Genomic DNA, 15,785 nt, shown 5'->3' on the forward strand with positions numbered 1-15,785 from the left:
TGTGAGTCATAGATCCAAGATCTGAATCCAGGTTTGCCTGACTGCAAATTTCAGCTGTTCCCAGTCCTGGGCTTGGGGGACTAGCCAGGGATGCAGAGAAGACAAGAGGGCAGGGGAGAGAGGGGGAAACTGAGGAAGGATCTCATCTGTTAGGATATTCATTCTTTCAGTGAACACTTCTTCAGAGTGCTCAAAGCCTAACTTGGAAAATGTTCCCTGCATAGATGGAGCCTGGAGTGCAGGAACACCATTCAGACTGTGCCCACAGTACAGACACTGTGCCCAGGGGGAAGACGGCCTGAAGCCCAGTTCATAATCTTTTTCCATGAACCTGTGTCCTCCAGAGCTTGTATGCTTGGAGTGCCAACTGTTCCTTTGTGGACTAGCAAGGGCCTTGTAGTCCAGGAATCCAAATGTCAGGAAAGAAATGAGAGCAGCCTGTAATGGAGACATTCTCCCGGAGTCCTGGGAAGCTGAAGCCTAATGTTGCCTTTGATAGATTGCGGTGAACAGTGCTGCCAGATTCATGGTCTCCGAAGGAGAAGATTTAAGTCCAGGACCAAAGACAGTCTCAGTCACGCAGAGCTTTGTGGACATTTTTATTGAAAGTGGAAGTGACAGAAAAAGCTTCTGACAGAGACATCAGAAGGGGGCAGAAGAGTACCCGCCTCACTAGTTTATTAAGTGGGGCCATATATACTTCTCCTGGTGGCTCAGATGGTAAAGAATCCACCTGCAATGCAGGAGACCTGGGTTTGATCCCTGGGTCGGGAAGATCCCCTGGAGAAGGAAATGGCAACCCACTCCGGTATTCTTGCCTGGAGAATCCCATGGACGGAGGAGCCTGGCAGGCTGCAGTCCGTGGCATGACAGAGTCTGACGTGACTGAGCAGCTTCACTCACTCGCTATATACTTCTCAAGTGGTTATTGAGAATAGATAAAAAGAATACCTCAAGGTTGTAAGAGTTCCTCCAGACCCTTACCCAAGGCATGCATCCTGAGATAACTTTGGCACAAGATTAACCAGGGAGACAGGCTTCTGGGCCTGGTCTCTGGGAAAGAGATAATGTTGGCTGTGTAATCAAGGGGTCAAGTCTTGAGAAATTGGTTTCCAGTCAAGATATGTTACAATTATGATCATTAACACAGAGCCTGACCTCATGCGACGAGTTGACTCACTGGAAAAGACTCTGATGCTAGGAAGGATTGGGGGCGGGAGGAGAAGGGGACGACAGAGAGTGAGATGGCTGGATGGCATCACCGACTCGATGGACATGAGTTTGAGTGAACTCCGGGAGTTGGTGATGGACAGGGAGGCCTGGCGTGCTGTGATTCATGGGGTCGCAAGGAGTCGGACACGACTGAGCAACTGAACTGAACTGAACACAGAGCCTAAGAAAAGCACTTCCATGAGTAAGACTTTGTGCTCTGTGATCATCAGTTCCAGACCTAAAGAAAGATCAGTTCTCAGGCAAGATACATTGTTGCACAATGTATCTTTAAGGAAAACATGGGCGTGAATGTTCACCTCCTTTTTAAAGGACCCTGTTTATTTAACTTATATGCAGAGTACATCATGAGAAAAGCTGGGCTGGAAGAAGCACAGGCGGGAATCAAGATTGCCAGGAGAAATGTCAGTAACCTCAGATATGCAGATAACACCACCCTTATGGCAGAAAGTGAAGAGGAACTCAAAAGCCTCTTGATGAAAGTGAAAGAGGAGAGGGAAAATGTTGGCTTGAAGCTCAACATTCAGAAAACAAAGATCATGACATCAGGTCCCATCCCTTCATGGGAAATAGATAGGGAAACAATGGAAACAGTGTCAGACTTTATTTTTCTGGGCTCAAAATCACTGCGGATGCTGATTGCAGCCATGAAATTAAAAGACGCTTACTCTTTGGAAGGAAAGTTATGACCAACGTTGATAGTATATTAAAAAGCAGAGACATTACTTTGCCAACAAAGGTCTGTCTAGTCAAGGCTATGGTTTTTCCCGTGGTCATGTATGGATGTGAAGTTGGACTGTGAAGAAAGCTGATCACCGAAGAATTGATGCTTTTGAACTGTGGTGTTGGGGAAGACTCTTGAGAGTCCCTTGGACTGCAAGGAGATCCAACCAGTCCATTCTAAAGGAGACCAGTCCTGGCTGTTCATTGGAAGGACTGATGCTAAAGCTGAAACTTCAATACTTTGGCCACCTCATGCGACGAATTGACTCACTGGAAAAGACTCTGATGCTGGGAGGGATTGGGGGTGGGAGGAGAAGGGGATGACAGAGAATGAGATGGCTGGATGGCATCACCGACTCTGTGGACATGAGTTTGAGTGAACTCCGGGAGTTGGTGATGGACAGGGAGGGCTGGCGTGCTGTGATTCATGGGGTCGCGGAGAGTCAGACGCGACGAACTGAACTGAACTGAACTGAAAGAAAGATCAGTTCTCAGGCAAGATACCTTGTTGCACAATGTATCTTTAAGGAAAGCATGGGCGTGAATGTTCACCTCCTTCTTAAAGGGCCCTAAGCTTTAACTCTCACCTTGTGTGAAACGTTTGGAAGGCTTCCTGGTGGAGGTGGCTACTGAGCTGTGTCTCCATGGATAAAGGACATTGCTGAGTGAGTGTGGGCAGAGGGAATGCCTATCAAAGAGGGCAGCACTGTATCCTACCGACCTCCAGGGATTGTCAGTTGCTTCGGAAGCTTATCCCTAAGGGATACGTTATATTAATCAGTCTGGGCAGTGTGGACGGTACAAAGAACGCACAGTTTAAAAACAGGAACTTGGGACTTCTCTGATCATCTAGTATTTAAAACTCTTAACTTTGACAGCTGGAAAAATGGGTTCCATCCCGGTCACAGACTAAGATTCCACCTTTATTCTTCAGATAAGTCCTTTAGAGCTATCTGAGAGGATGCCCCCGGGCTTGAAGTCCTCAGAAATTTTGCCAAATAAAACAGAATTGTCAACTTTTAGTTTGTGCCATTTTTTCCCCCACCTTTATTCTTCAGATAAATCCTTTAGAGCTATCTGAGAGGATGCCCCCGGGCTTGAAGTCCTCAGAAAGTTTGCCAAATAAAACAGAATTGTCAACTTTTAGTTTGTGCCATTTTTTTCCCCTAGTGAACACTATCAAAGCATTTGCCATGAGTGAGCTGTGTCAGTGCTATCTGCTTTATGTAACAAGCCACAGGGCTACAGTGAATATGAGGGAGAATGGATGTGTAATACAGCCTGAGTTTAGGACAAAGACTTGAAAATCTGGACAACAGCACTAATGATACACAGGCCCATGTGGAAGATGGGAGCCAAGACCACCTCCCAGGGTGGTGTGGGCAGGGCTTGGCAGTCAAGCCTAACTTCAAGAGTGTGGGATTTGTGCTGTGTGTGATGGAGGTCTCAGAGATTTCAGACCATGCGAATGGAGGAGAAGAATGAAAAGTGAAGACTAGACAGCAACGAATAGAAGAGATGAAAAATGTTCAGAGGAAGGAAGTACATTAAGAGAACCCGGAAGCTCTAGAAACCGGGTGGGGAAGACTTTGGACACTGGGTGAAGGTCATGACCACTAGCTTCCAACCCTCCATCTGGCTGGAAAGTGGGAATGTGGGCAGATATTTTGGAGGCTTGTTTACACTGGAGAATCAAGATTTTGGTGGGGGCATAAGGACCAACCTTCAAGTCTCTTAAAAGTTTTTCACAAAAACTAACTCTGGTGAATTTTCAGAGTAGAATGAGGACAAAAGTAAACGTAAGGAAGTCAGATTTAATTGGTAACAACTTCTGTTGTTAACTTACCGTTGTTATTCGAACTGTACCAGGTACCTTGGTCCCCCTTATGTTTGTGGACCTTTGCTCAGATTGGTCTGGAGCCTGTTTCAGAAAGCCACATCCTTTGCTATCTTCTAGGACCTGTTCTTTCAGAGTTCTCCCATATGTGCCTAACTGAGAGCCTGTCAGGGTTGTCACGCAGCACTTTATAATAATAGATTTTCAAAAGGTGTCAGAGTGCATGAATTAGTGCTACTTAGCGCTGGTCTGGTGGTTTTCCTAGCACCTCCAGAAACTTTTGTGTTTATTTCTTGTTAAACTCTTACAACCACCCCATGAGGTTGGTAGAGTTAGTCCCTTGTTACCAAGAAGAAAAGAATTAAGAGGCTGAATAATTTGCCCAAGGTCACATAGCTGAATAATTTGCCCAAGGTCACATAGCTAGTAAAAGTCAAGCTGGGACTTAAATGAAGAATATTGGACTCTCAATATCCCTGAACTGTTTACACTGCCTTGCACACTGTTTTAACTATTTAGCACCAGGGGCCATGAAGGCATCTTCAACTCTAAACCCAACTCCAGAATACCCATAGAAAGAAACCTAAGAAGGTCTCTCTTCTGGGGCATACATGCCAACTTTTCGGATTGTTGAGGCAGGTCAATTCGATAGTGTTTTGGGCCAAGTGAGAAGTGCATGATGGGTGGTTTGCTTTTGGCATATACTGTGGGAAGTTAGGTGACTGTCTGGTTACTTGAATGAGTGGCTGGAATCATCCTGGGAGGAGAGACTTGATCAGGTCAACATATATCTCCTCATTAAGTAGCAAGCTTAGAAAGGTTTCTAAGACAACCGCAGATGTTTTGGTCACAAGGGGAGAAATGGGGCCAGTTCCATATAACACTCAGAGATTGAACTGTGCATGCTGCCATGGTAACAGCTTCTTGTGCTGCCCTAGAAGATGTGGAAACTGAGAATAAACCAAAGGCCTTTACAGCTGTCTCTGCAGTGTGATTTCAGGCTCAAAGTAGTTGGCAAGGACAGGTTGGCTGGCAAGGGTAAGGAGGGAAGTAATCAGAGCCAGTGCTTTAGCTCCTTGTGGAGCTGGGAAAACAGAAGCCCCGGCTCAGTCAGAATTCCCTGTTATGGTTCAGAAGTAGCAATTATTGGCTTGACTCAGTACTAAGCCCCGTGGGTGTCAGGAGTCCCCTGAAATCATCAGATTGCCCCCCAGGAGGCAGAATAATTAATATTTGTTTGCTGCTCACCCAGGCCACTTGCCAATCCCAGGCACACATGCAATCCCAAGGTGGGATTATCATCATGTCCCATTTTCTGGATGAGGAAACTGAGGTTATGGGACATGATCAAGGTCACACAGGCAAAGAGCTGAGGAGCCAAAGTGCAAACCCAAGGCGTCAGTCAGTTCAGTTCAGACACTCAGTCATGTCCGACTCTTTGCAACCCCATGAATCACAGCTGCCAGGCCTCCCTGTCCATCACCAACTCCCGGAGTTCACTCAAACTCATGTCCATCGAGTTGGTGATGCCATCCAGTCATCTCATTCTCTGTCGTCCCCTTCTCCTCCCACCCCCAATCCCTCCCAGCATCAGAGTCTTTTCCAGTGAGTCAATTCTTCGCATGAGGTGGCCAAAGTATTGGAGTTTCAGCTTTAGCATCAGTCCTTCCAATGAACAGCCAGGACTGGTCTCCTTTAGAATGGACTGGTTGGATCTCCTTGCAGTCCAAAGGACTCTCAAGAGTCTTCTCCAGCACCACAGTTCAAAAGCATCAATTCTTTGGCGATCAGCTTTCTTCACAGTCGAACTCTCACATCCATACATGACCACGGGAAAAACCATAGCCTTGACTAGACGGACCTTTGTTGGCAAAGTAATGTCTCTGCTTTTTAATATACTATCTAGGTTGGTCATAACTTTCCTTCCAAGGAGTAAGCGTCTCTTAATTTCATGGCTGCAGTCAGCATCCGCAGTGATTTTGGAGCCCCCCAAAATAAAGTCTGACACTGTTTCCACTGTTTCCCCATCTATTTCCCATGAAGTGATGGGACCAGATGCATAAGTCCCCAAATAATGTCTTTTTCCTCTGTACCCAACGTGGGGTAAGGGGCTGGGGCACTGGGGGCAGGACAGGGTCACGTGATCAAGTAAAGCATAGTACCACTTGCCCTGCCAGATGGTTGGCCCAGCCTGGATATATGAGCTGAGGTGGACCAATCAGAGCCCTCGGTGGTAATCTGATTTTTCAGAACTTCTTTCCTTCTGGGTGAGATACTTTATGGATACAGAACCCTGTGGCAGGCACCTCCAGACCCCCTCACTAGATGTAGTAGCCTGAGGGAAAAAAGTTATCAAAGATGAAAGAATGGAAAGAACAAGGGAGAGAAAGAGTGAGCTTGATGGCTTCTAATTTCTTGGATCCAATTGCCGATCTTTGGATTTACTCTGGTTCCTGCGTCCCAGATCCCCAGGGTCCTTCCAGTAAGTCTCCTCTTTCCTTGAAGCCAGTTGGAATTGGGCTCCTCTCACATGTGATTCAGACTTGATTCTAGATTCTGCCTGGTTATGATGCATATCCCTGACCCCAAAGAGAGGCACCATTCATATCAGCACCATTGAGATGGCATCCTTTATTTTTTGCTGAGAAGAGGACTTTGCAGAGCAACAAACACAGTTTCATCAGCACCCTTGGGCCGAAGTGCCCTTGGTGTGAGTGTGTGTGTTTGGAGTGGGCCTGATTGATTCCTGAAGCAGCCCAGCATTTACACTGCAGGAGCCAGGCCAACCTTGTTGTTTTTCCAATCGAAAACAGAGAAATACAACCTCAGGAAGATATCACCCAGGACCCAGGTCTCTGGCCCTTTAAAGCCTTCTGTGCCTCCTTCAAAGCTGCTAAAGCAGAGGCTCTCATTAATCTGGGGAAGACAGAAATACACACCAGTCAGCCTGAGTCCTTACCTGTCACTGCCCTCGACATCCAGAGCTGGCAGTTTCTTGTTTTTATTTCCCTCCTTTGTTGAGCATCAAGTGGGTCTTGCCACAACTCTCTGCAGGTGCAGAAATGGGGGCCCATCCCAGAACAAGAAGGCTCGGGTAGAGTGGTTTTCAAAAGGAAAGGGACAGAAGGAGGGGAGAATTGGGGCTTTGGATCAACAAATGCAAACTAATATACAGAGGATGGATTAACAACAAAGTATTACTGTACAGCACAGGGAGCTATATTCAGTATCCTATGACAAACCATAGTGGATAAGAATATGAAAACAATGTAAGTATATACGTGTAACTAAGTGAATTTGCTGCATAGCAAAAATTAACATAACATTGTAAATCAACTATATTTCAATAAAGTTTGTAAGAAAAAATAAAAAGAACAAAAATGGCTGGTAACTCCCTTCATACTCTACTGCTTCGTTCCTTCCCACCCCTGCTGTTTGTCTTCTCTGGAGAGAATGCCTGTTCTTCTCCCCCTTCCCCACAACCTGTTCTTTACTTTTTAAATTTTTATTTTGTATGGCAGTATAGTCGATTAACAATACTGTGATAGTTTCAGGTGGACAGCAAAAGGGACTCAGCCAAACACATACAGATATCCATTCTCCTCAAAAACCCCCTCCCATCCAGGCTGCCACATCCCACTGGGCAGAGCTACACAGGTGCTACACAGTAGGTCATTGTTGGTTATCCATTTTAAACAGCAGTGCCCACAGCTGGTTCTTTATACCATGCCCAGGCCGCTAGGAAGCCTGCCTGGCCACTCCAGGCTGGGCTGGATGACTTCCTATGGAGCTCCCCTGGTGTAGCCCCCACCCACTAATCTGACCCAGCACTCCTTTGCAGATCCCACAAGGGGAGGGTGCATTGGCATGGAATCAATGTAGATTTGCCTGTACCCAAGTGGACCTCCTCATGCCTCCATGACGCTGGGGCTTTAGAATTCCTGAAATTCCCTTTCTTCCTCAAAGCCTTCTTTGGCCCATCAGTCTGCTCTGGACTCCCACAGCGGGCTGACATGAAGCCTCCACCCTGTGCCCGGGCTGAGCAGCCACTGCTCCTTTATTCAGCTTAGCATCCAACTTCCCCACAGAGGGGTTGGTACCCCAACTCACAGAGAGGGTGCTGGGGCTTAGCAAGGGGAAGTTGTAGCAAGGACCGGGGTAACTATATAATTTATCATCGAAACCAGGACACTTCTGAGAAGGAAAGAGAGACTAGGGTGGGACAGCACACTGGGACTGTCCCCAGTCACTCCCCTGCCTTTGTCACATGTCCTGTTTCAGGGATTGCTAGAGCTGACTTTCCTTGTTCATGCATCTGAGGGTTCTGGTTGCACTGAAGGTCTCTGAGGGCAGAGGCCCTTAGTGTTCCCCTCTCCTTGTGCCCCTCGCCAGGCCGGGATGAGGTGGTGTCTCCACATTTATATCAGGAGGATGGATGTCCCAGACTGTCCCTTATGCTCAAGTGGATGATTTTGTGGGAGGCAGTGGCCCAACCACAGGGGTTCAGCAGCATCTGCAATGGTGTGGCTTGGCCTGCAGAGGGTACCCTCTTCCCAGCAGCAGCCCAAGGGTTCCTGCAAGTTCCACGTCTGAGAACCAGCCCCCAGGATTGGCCCCTAACCTTCTGGATGTAAGCTTGAGGAGGCACAGGGTAGTCAATTCCATTGATGGTGAAGATGACAGGAGACGACTTACTGATGACACCACATGGAACCTGCATCTGTTAGAGGGGTAGGGAGAGAGATTGGCTTCAGCTGACCCTTGGGGTGTGGAGAGCCAGGGAGGGACCCTGTGGCATGACCCTTCACCTCGGGTTTCCCACTGAGCCTGGGGTGAATGAAACTCCGGATTTTGGCGACTGCGTTACTTGGGCCAAACAGCATCGCTGTCCCCGTGTCCACAAGGGCCTGACATCCGCAGGAACAACCAATCACCGTCCCGTTCATGGAGATGCTGGGAGAGAGTGGGACAAAGTGGGCACCAGGGTCACTGTGTAGTCTCCCCTACAACTGCTGCCTCCCTGAATGTCCCCTGAATAGTCAGGGCTTCAGCTCTTGCCCTGACTCTGTTTTCCTTTGCTCTGATCATGTCACCTTCTTTGACTTCCTTGCACTTCTTGATGCACCAAGGTCTTTCATGCCTCAGGGCCTGGGCATGTACTGTTGCCCTTCCCACACAACATACCCTTTGTTGCGTTAATTTGTCCTCATCTTCCAGGTTTAGGCTTAATTGTCACTTTGTCAGGGAATCTTCCCACCAGACTAGATCAGGTTCCTGTCTTGCTCACTGTCTGTAGACTCTTCCTTGTGTCTAGCAAGTGGCAAAGTTGTAATTCACTGTGCATGTGACTTGTTTCATGTATGACTGCTTTACTAGATGAGAGGGCAAGTTGGACCCCAGTGCCTCTCAGCACACAGCAGGTGCACGATGTTTTTTTTTTTTTTGAGTGAATGAATTAAGAAGTGAATGAGAAACAGTCAGAAACCCTGTCTGGTGTTGACCAGTAATAGTTCAACCCACACAGAGAAGATGGAAATTCTCTGGGGAAGCAGATGTTCAGAGAGGGGGTGGGGGAGATACAGACTCCCCAGGAGACGTTGTCTCCTAGCAACACCCCACCTGGCTCAGGCTGAGGCTGTGGCCAGAGGATGCCCAAGTTAGCTCATGGGATGCAAAAGGGCACATCAGCTTTGTCCAAGGGTATCACATAGAATGCCACTGATTATTGCCCCTTGTTCTCAGGCCACACCCAGATCATGATTCTCTCTGTCACAGCCTCTCCCCATTGAAACCAGCCTGTCTCCACTGCTGTGTAGCTTCTTTCTGAGGAGGCCAGGTTTCTCAGTTTGTCTAGGACTTGCCCTGTTTTTCAAGTGGCAGTTCTGTGTGCTAAGAAGTCCCGCCCTCCCAGGTAGCCCTGGTCATTTGGACATCTGAACACAACCCTGTTCAGATTGGTGAGATTCTCCCTGATCAACTTTTTATCGCAGTGTAGGGTCCTAAACCATGCTCCCCACCTCATAGGACAGCAGGTGTTCCCCCCCGCCCCCAGGCTGCACAGGCCTGTCTGGACCACTTCAGGACCCTGGTCAGAGGCCTGGGTTGATTTTAAACCCATGGATCATCTCTGTCTCTGTGTTTGCTTGTTTGTGGGTGTGTCTATATGTCTCCGTCTATGTGTGTGTGTGTGTGTCTGTCTGTGTGCCTCTGTGTGTTTGTATGTGTGTATTTATATGTGTTTCTATATGTGTCTTTTGTGTGTTTTGGGTGGATTGTGTGTCTGTGTGTGACTGTGTGTCTGTGTGTGGATTTGTGTGTGTCTGCATGTGTCCATGTGCACATGTGGGAGCACCACTTGGGGTGGTCCTCAGAGGGAGAGGCTTACCGGTCCATGGCTATCTGCCAGAAGCCGGCTTGTGACACTGGTATCCAGTTGAGCTCTCCCTTGTGGTAGGAGTGGTCCACCCCGCCAAACATCACCACGCTGCCGTTCTCTTTCTGGCTGTCGAGAGAAGGAAAGAGGGGAGCATCATGAGGACAGGAACTATTTGAGGGCTGCGCTCACCCACCCATCAGAGGCCCTACTGTGGTCCCCATTTACAGATGCAGAAACTGAGGCTCAGAGGGATTGAGTACCTGACTCAGGCCTGTCGCCATCCAATGAGTGCCACTGAAGAGGTTGGCATCTGAGCAACTTGCCTTCGACTACCGGCCTTCTGAGGAGGGCCTGGTGCCCTCCAGTGACCTGAGTTCTTACAGACACCCTCAGAGGAACCATGCTGGAGGGGTCTAGCACCCCTCCTTGATTTGCCTGCCATTTTTCAGAAAACCAAGGCCCCAGGGTGGGAAGGACTCGGGTTCAGGGTCAACCAGGTTTGGCTTCACCTGCCTGTGACCTGTGCCGTCCATGAAGCCCCACACTCAGCAGGGCCCCACCTATGCTCTCCCTGCCTTGAAATTCCTAGTATGTTTTGAACAAGGGGTCCCACATGTTTATTTTGCACTGACTCCATGTAAATTCTGTCACTGGTCCTGGCCTCCTGGTGAACTGTTAGTGAGGAAGGAAACATTCTCGCCATCCTTCACCTATCCTTCATATCAAATCCACCAGCAAACTGGTTTACCTGATTCTCCAATCTGTTTCCTGACAGTTTCTATTGCTCTTCCTCTTCCCTGAGCCCTTCTGGGCCAAACTGCTCCCCTTGAGCCCACGAGCATAGCTGTGTTCCAAAACAATTTACTTGACAAAAACAAGCGATGGGGCCAGGCGGGTCCCTGGGGCAGCATTTCTCCTTGGATAGACTATCTCTCAGGAATATTCTGGATCAGGTTGTCTACAACTTTACATGCAACTGAAAGAATCTTACAGTTAATTTGGAGACACGGCTTGTCCAGCTCAGACTTACGTGCTCAAGTAGAAGGCGAAGACAGGCTCAGAAACGACTCTTTGCTTCTTCATGTTGTCTACGATGGAGGTGCTTCCTTTGCCAGCTAACTTAGAGTAGCCCAAGCCCAGGATGCCATCAACAGGTTGGGATTCCACGTGTCTATTATACACCTTGCTCAGGCCAAATGTCTGGTTCATGATGACAAGGTTTTCGATCTGTGGGAGAGGAGAGTGTTCCTATGTAAAGGCTTGGAATGTGGGACTGGGAGGGGATGCCATTAGAACTGCAGAGAAGAACTGAGGCCTGACTATGTCCTGCATTGACTTCAGACTGTTAGACCAAGCTGGGACAGGAATTCGGGTTCCATTGGTGTGGGGATGTGGATTTTAACCAACACCAACTACTCCTGCAAGCACCATCTGCTTGAGTCAAATTGGCCTCATGCCTTCTGTACAGATGGGGCAACCAAAGACTCAGGACAGGACCCAATGGTTCCCACCTGAGGACCAAATGTATAGAGACAAGGGTAGCCTTCTCTTTGGCATCACTATGATCTGATGACAGAAATGGACCTAATTCATTCATTGCAATGTATTGTGGGTTCTGCATCTGCCCAGGAAGACAGAAGCCCATTATACAATATTCTTGTATTCAGGCATCATTCTTATGAAAACTCTGCCTGGGAAACATGCTTTTGGAGAGGTTTGGGCCTGTGTGTGTGTGTGTGTGTGTGAATGTGAGTGTGTGTGAATGTGTGTGTGTGTGTGTGAATGTGTGAATGTGTGTGTGTGAGGGAGAGAGAGAGAGTGAGTGAGAGATAGAGAGGAAAAATAGGTGCTTTGGGGGAGACAGGCCATAGTTTCTACTAGACTCTCAATGGTCCCCCAGAGTGAGAACCCATTTATCAGGCCCCACCTGCGTATGTGGCTCCCTATTTCCCTCTGTTCTTAACTGAAGCCCTGAACTGCCCCCAGTGGCCCCAGATCAGTTTTATCCTCTCCTGGAACACCCCACACCTGCTTGACTGGCCTGACTGGCCAGCCCAGCTCCATTGCTTACCAGATGTGTGACTCTGGCAAGGTCCTTGCTCTCTGCACTTCAGTTCTCTTACCTGCCGGTATCATGGAGCTAATCACAGTACCTGCTATGTGGGATTGTTGTAGGATTAGACAAGTTATTACCATGAATGTGCCCAGCATAATCTGAGAATAAATGTGGTGCTTCTCCCCTTCTCTCCCTGCTTCCAGCAAAATGAACCTTGAGCTGCTTATGGGCAAAGGAGCTGTGAGTCCACACCCTAAGCCACTCTCTGTTTTGGCCTTTCTGGGAGGTTGTGTGTCAACAGAGGTGCTATTTCTCCAGGGACAGGTCTGAGGGGCAGCCAGTCAGTCACTAAGGGACTTTCAGAAGGAAGGGCTTTGCCATCTGGTTCTGTGTCTGTTTTGTAAGCAGTAGTCACTCTTAAAGCCTGTCCTGACTCAGTTCCTTGTTTCCAACTTACCCGAATGGTGTCATAGCCAATAACTGCCTTCATCCACCCAAAGCGGTAGAAGATGTTGAGAGACTGGTTCGAGGGGTGGAAGGTATTGGATGCATTAGGGTTGAAGCGAAATAGCGCAGCTGGAGACAAAAGAGATGAGCGTGTCGGGTGCCAAGGATGGAGAAGGAGGTGGGATGGGGAGTCTGGGGTGGTCGGGGCTGGGGTGGTACTTACCGCAGTTTGGACTGTCACAGTAGACGGAGGCCACCCACGTGTTAGGTGAGCTGGTGTCAAAGACGACCCGGAACTCTTGAGGAGGTGTTCCAATGGTGATTTTTCCAAGGTAGGTGAACTACAGGGGCCAGAGGTTGGTGGTTAGGGCAGACCTGACTGCCTGGCTACCTCTGATTCCTGGAGTACTGCCTCCTGCTGGGTTTCCCATGTCTTATAAAATCACTTTCCAACCCTCCACTCCCCCTCACCTGTCCCCCATCTCACAGCCTCTGCTCAGACTGGTGCATTCATTTGAGAAACACTCCAGTTTCCTCTTCATGTCCAGCATGAACACAGCCTTGTCCAGGTGGCCCTCCTGGAGGTCACCTTGGGTCACTTTCTCTAAACTGAGACCATATCCTGTCAATACCGTGCAGGTGGCCCTTTCCTTTGACGTCTATCTGCTCTTTGCCTATGTCTCAGGGTGGCCTGCATATTCTGGAAGAAGATAGGAGACGTTTTTCAAATCAATAGCTATAGCATTAGACTTTTATACGTCACCTGCTATGTGCGTGCTAAGGTGCTTTAGTCATCCGACTCCTTGCAACCCTATGGACCATAGCCTTCCAGACTTCTCTGTCCATGAAACTGTTCAGGAAAGAATACTGGAGTGGGTTGCCATGCCCAAGGGATCTTCCCAACCCAGGCATCAAACCTGCATGTCTTATGTCTCCACTAGCACCATGGTTCAGTATCTTTTTTTTTTACTGGTGTCATTCTTGGATCTGCAAAGGCTGAACTTCCTCTGCCTGGGGTTTCATAGTTGATTTGCAGTTAGCTTTGCTTTTGATCAGACATGGCTCACCCTTCATTTGTAACTCAATGGATCACTTGGTTCAGAAATAACAGTCTCCTTGAAACTAATGCCACAACTTTGACACAGAAATGGATGTCTAACTCCACCTGGTCATTGTTTGGCCCAGTAAACACAGACCAAGATTTGAGGATGAGACTGTCTTCTCCTCTGGGAATGGGGTCCCTGTTCCCCACTGTCTCTGCCTCCTGTAGGAGCCCCAGCCCCAACATCCCACCTGAGAAGTCCAGGTGAACCTCAATGCTAGGCCAGAGCACCAGGGGGGGCTGTGGAGCACCATCCTCCCCAAATACTCACATCATCAAAGTTTTTCAGGGGGTGAGAAATGAATTTTGGGTCATTGGTGGAATTCTGGGACAGTCTGTAAGCGTGTTTCTCCAGGAAATTTTTCAACACGTTTTTTTCTGGGAGAGTGTGTTGCACGGTCTTCTTCTTTGTTAGCGGTATTCTTTCACCAAGCATGGGGGAAAGGAAAGAAAGAAGGGGCAGCAGTCAGCTGTCTGTGTTATATTATGACTGTCATACGTGGTATTGTAATGGCAGTGTATTTTCCATTTTTATGAACAACTGAAGCTTCAGTTTCCCCAGTGGTAAAAGGTAGAATGTAATAATCTCTACCCCACCTGTATAGAATGTTTGGATATTAAGTGACATGAGGGATGTAATATATTTGATATATATGAAGTCTCAACAGTGACTTACCATAGCTGTGGCCATCCTACTGTATCTTTCCCAAAGAAACACAGGGAATAAGGTAGAAATGGGTTTATCATCCTCCTTTTCACAAGGGAGGAATTTGAAATGCAAGGAGTTTGTGACTTGGCTGTGGTCACACTGCTATTTAGAGGTAAAACAGCCTAGAAGTAGTACTTCTGATCTTTCTCCGGGGCTCAAGGAGAAGAGAGGAGTAAGAGGGGAAGCCAGGAGATGGGAAATAAATTAGGGAAATTAAGAAGCTAGAGAAGTAAGGAAGAATCAGAATAGAAAAAAGAAGTCAGAGAGTTCTCCATACACAGAGACATCCAGAGAGATGGACACGGAGATGATGACACACACATATACACGGAAATGGAGAGAGGGCAGAGAGAAGACCTAGGAACAAACGCAAGAGGAATGCTCTTCCACAGGACCACACCGACAGTCGCACAGGTTGTGTACTGAGCAATTCCAAGGAGTGCCATTTCCACATGTGTCATGATGTGACTGCACCCCCAGAGTTGTGCAGTTCTTCAAGCCTACGCTGAGAACCTTGGGCCCCGGCTGCCAACGGCAAGGTTCTTATCAATAAGTGAAAGTTGAACTGTAAGACTGTCAGGGAATGATTACATTCTCTTCAAACCCTGATGGGTAAAAGAATAAGAGAACAAGGAAAAACCCCAGAGAAAGAGATGATGGCACTTATAGTCCCCGTACTTACATGACTACGCACTCTGAGAGAGCCACCAGCCCGAGGAGCACAAGCCACTTCATGGTTCTTTCAAGGGGCCAACGTGCTCAGGAATAATTGGGTTCTTAGCATGCAGAGGTTGCCAGGAGCTCCTAGCTATATATGCTCTGACTTGCCCAAATTGTCCCCTCTAGGCCACTAATGGATCTGATAAGAAATACCAATCTCTTCATAAAATCTTTACCTCCATCAGTGTCCAAGGGTAGTTGATTTGGAAAATTCTCAGACTACAGAGTTTCTACTGTAATCTCTTCCTTGTGGCTTGGCTGAAAAACCAAACTGAACTAAGAATGGGGAGACTTGTACCAATTCGGAGACAGAACACTATTGCTGAGTGCTGTGCTAAGTCGCTTCAGTCGAGCCTGACTCTTTGTGACCCTATGCTAAAAAAGTGATAAAAATAAATGCCAGGGGCCAAGCTAGAGATTCCTGAGCTCATGTGGTCTTCCTCGACATGGCATGAGATGTGCATTGCAGTCTTCAGTTGGAGAGGAGTTTGCTAGGAGGATAAGAGGTCAAATGGCAAAGTGAAGACTTCAGGGGCAGGCCAGCAACATGTGAGTGACTTCAGTTAGTGGCACAGATGGCACACC

The 15,785-nt window shown here is 47.9% G+C and overlaps 1 protein-coding gene across 1 annotated transcript; it reads right to left on the bottom strand.

Moving 5' to 3' along the window:
• Positions 1-6,553: 6,553 nt before the first annotated feature.
• On the bottom strand, positions 6,554-15,215 carry LOC148773858 (pregnancy-associated glycoprotein 2-like). Its single transcript, XM_088832047.1, has 9 exons — positions 15,163-15,215; positions 14,043-14,193; positions 12,893-13,010; positions 12,680-12,798; positions 11,197-11,393; positions 10,176-10,292; positions 8,599-8,743; positions 8,412-8,510; positions 6,554-6,706 (listed from the first exon to the last, which is right to left on the bottom strand). Exons 1-9 carry the CDS (start codon positions 15,213-15,215, stop codon positions 6,554-6,556), a joined length of 1,152 nt encoding a protein of 383 aa, XP_088688173.1.
• Between the last annotated feature and the right edge of the window lie 570 nt (positions 15,216-15,785).

The sequence above is a fragment of the Moschus berezovskii genome, chromosome 25 (assembly GCF_049115385.1).
Source record: "Moschus berezovskii isolate FMDL1 chromosome 25, NW_MosBer_1.0, whole genome shotgun sequence".
NCBI classification, from domain to species: domain Eukaryota; kingdom Metazoa; phylum Chordata; class Mammalia; order Artiodactyla; family Moschidae; genus Moschus; species Moschus berezovskii.

Coding starts and splice junctions, on each gene's coding strand:
- LOC148773858 (XM_088832047.1), bottom strand. CDS start 15,215: ATGAAGTGGCTTGTGCTCCTCGGGCTGGTGGCTCTCTCAGAGTGCGTA. Junction 14,194..15,162: donor CTCTCAGAGTGCGTAGTCAT/GTAAGTACGGGG, acceptor GCTTGGTGAAAG/AATACCGCTAACAAAGAAGA. Junction 13,011..14,042: donor CCCTGAAAAACTTTGATGAT/GTGAGTATTTGG, acceptor TGGCCCCTGTAG/TTCACCTACCTTGGAAAAAT.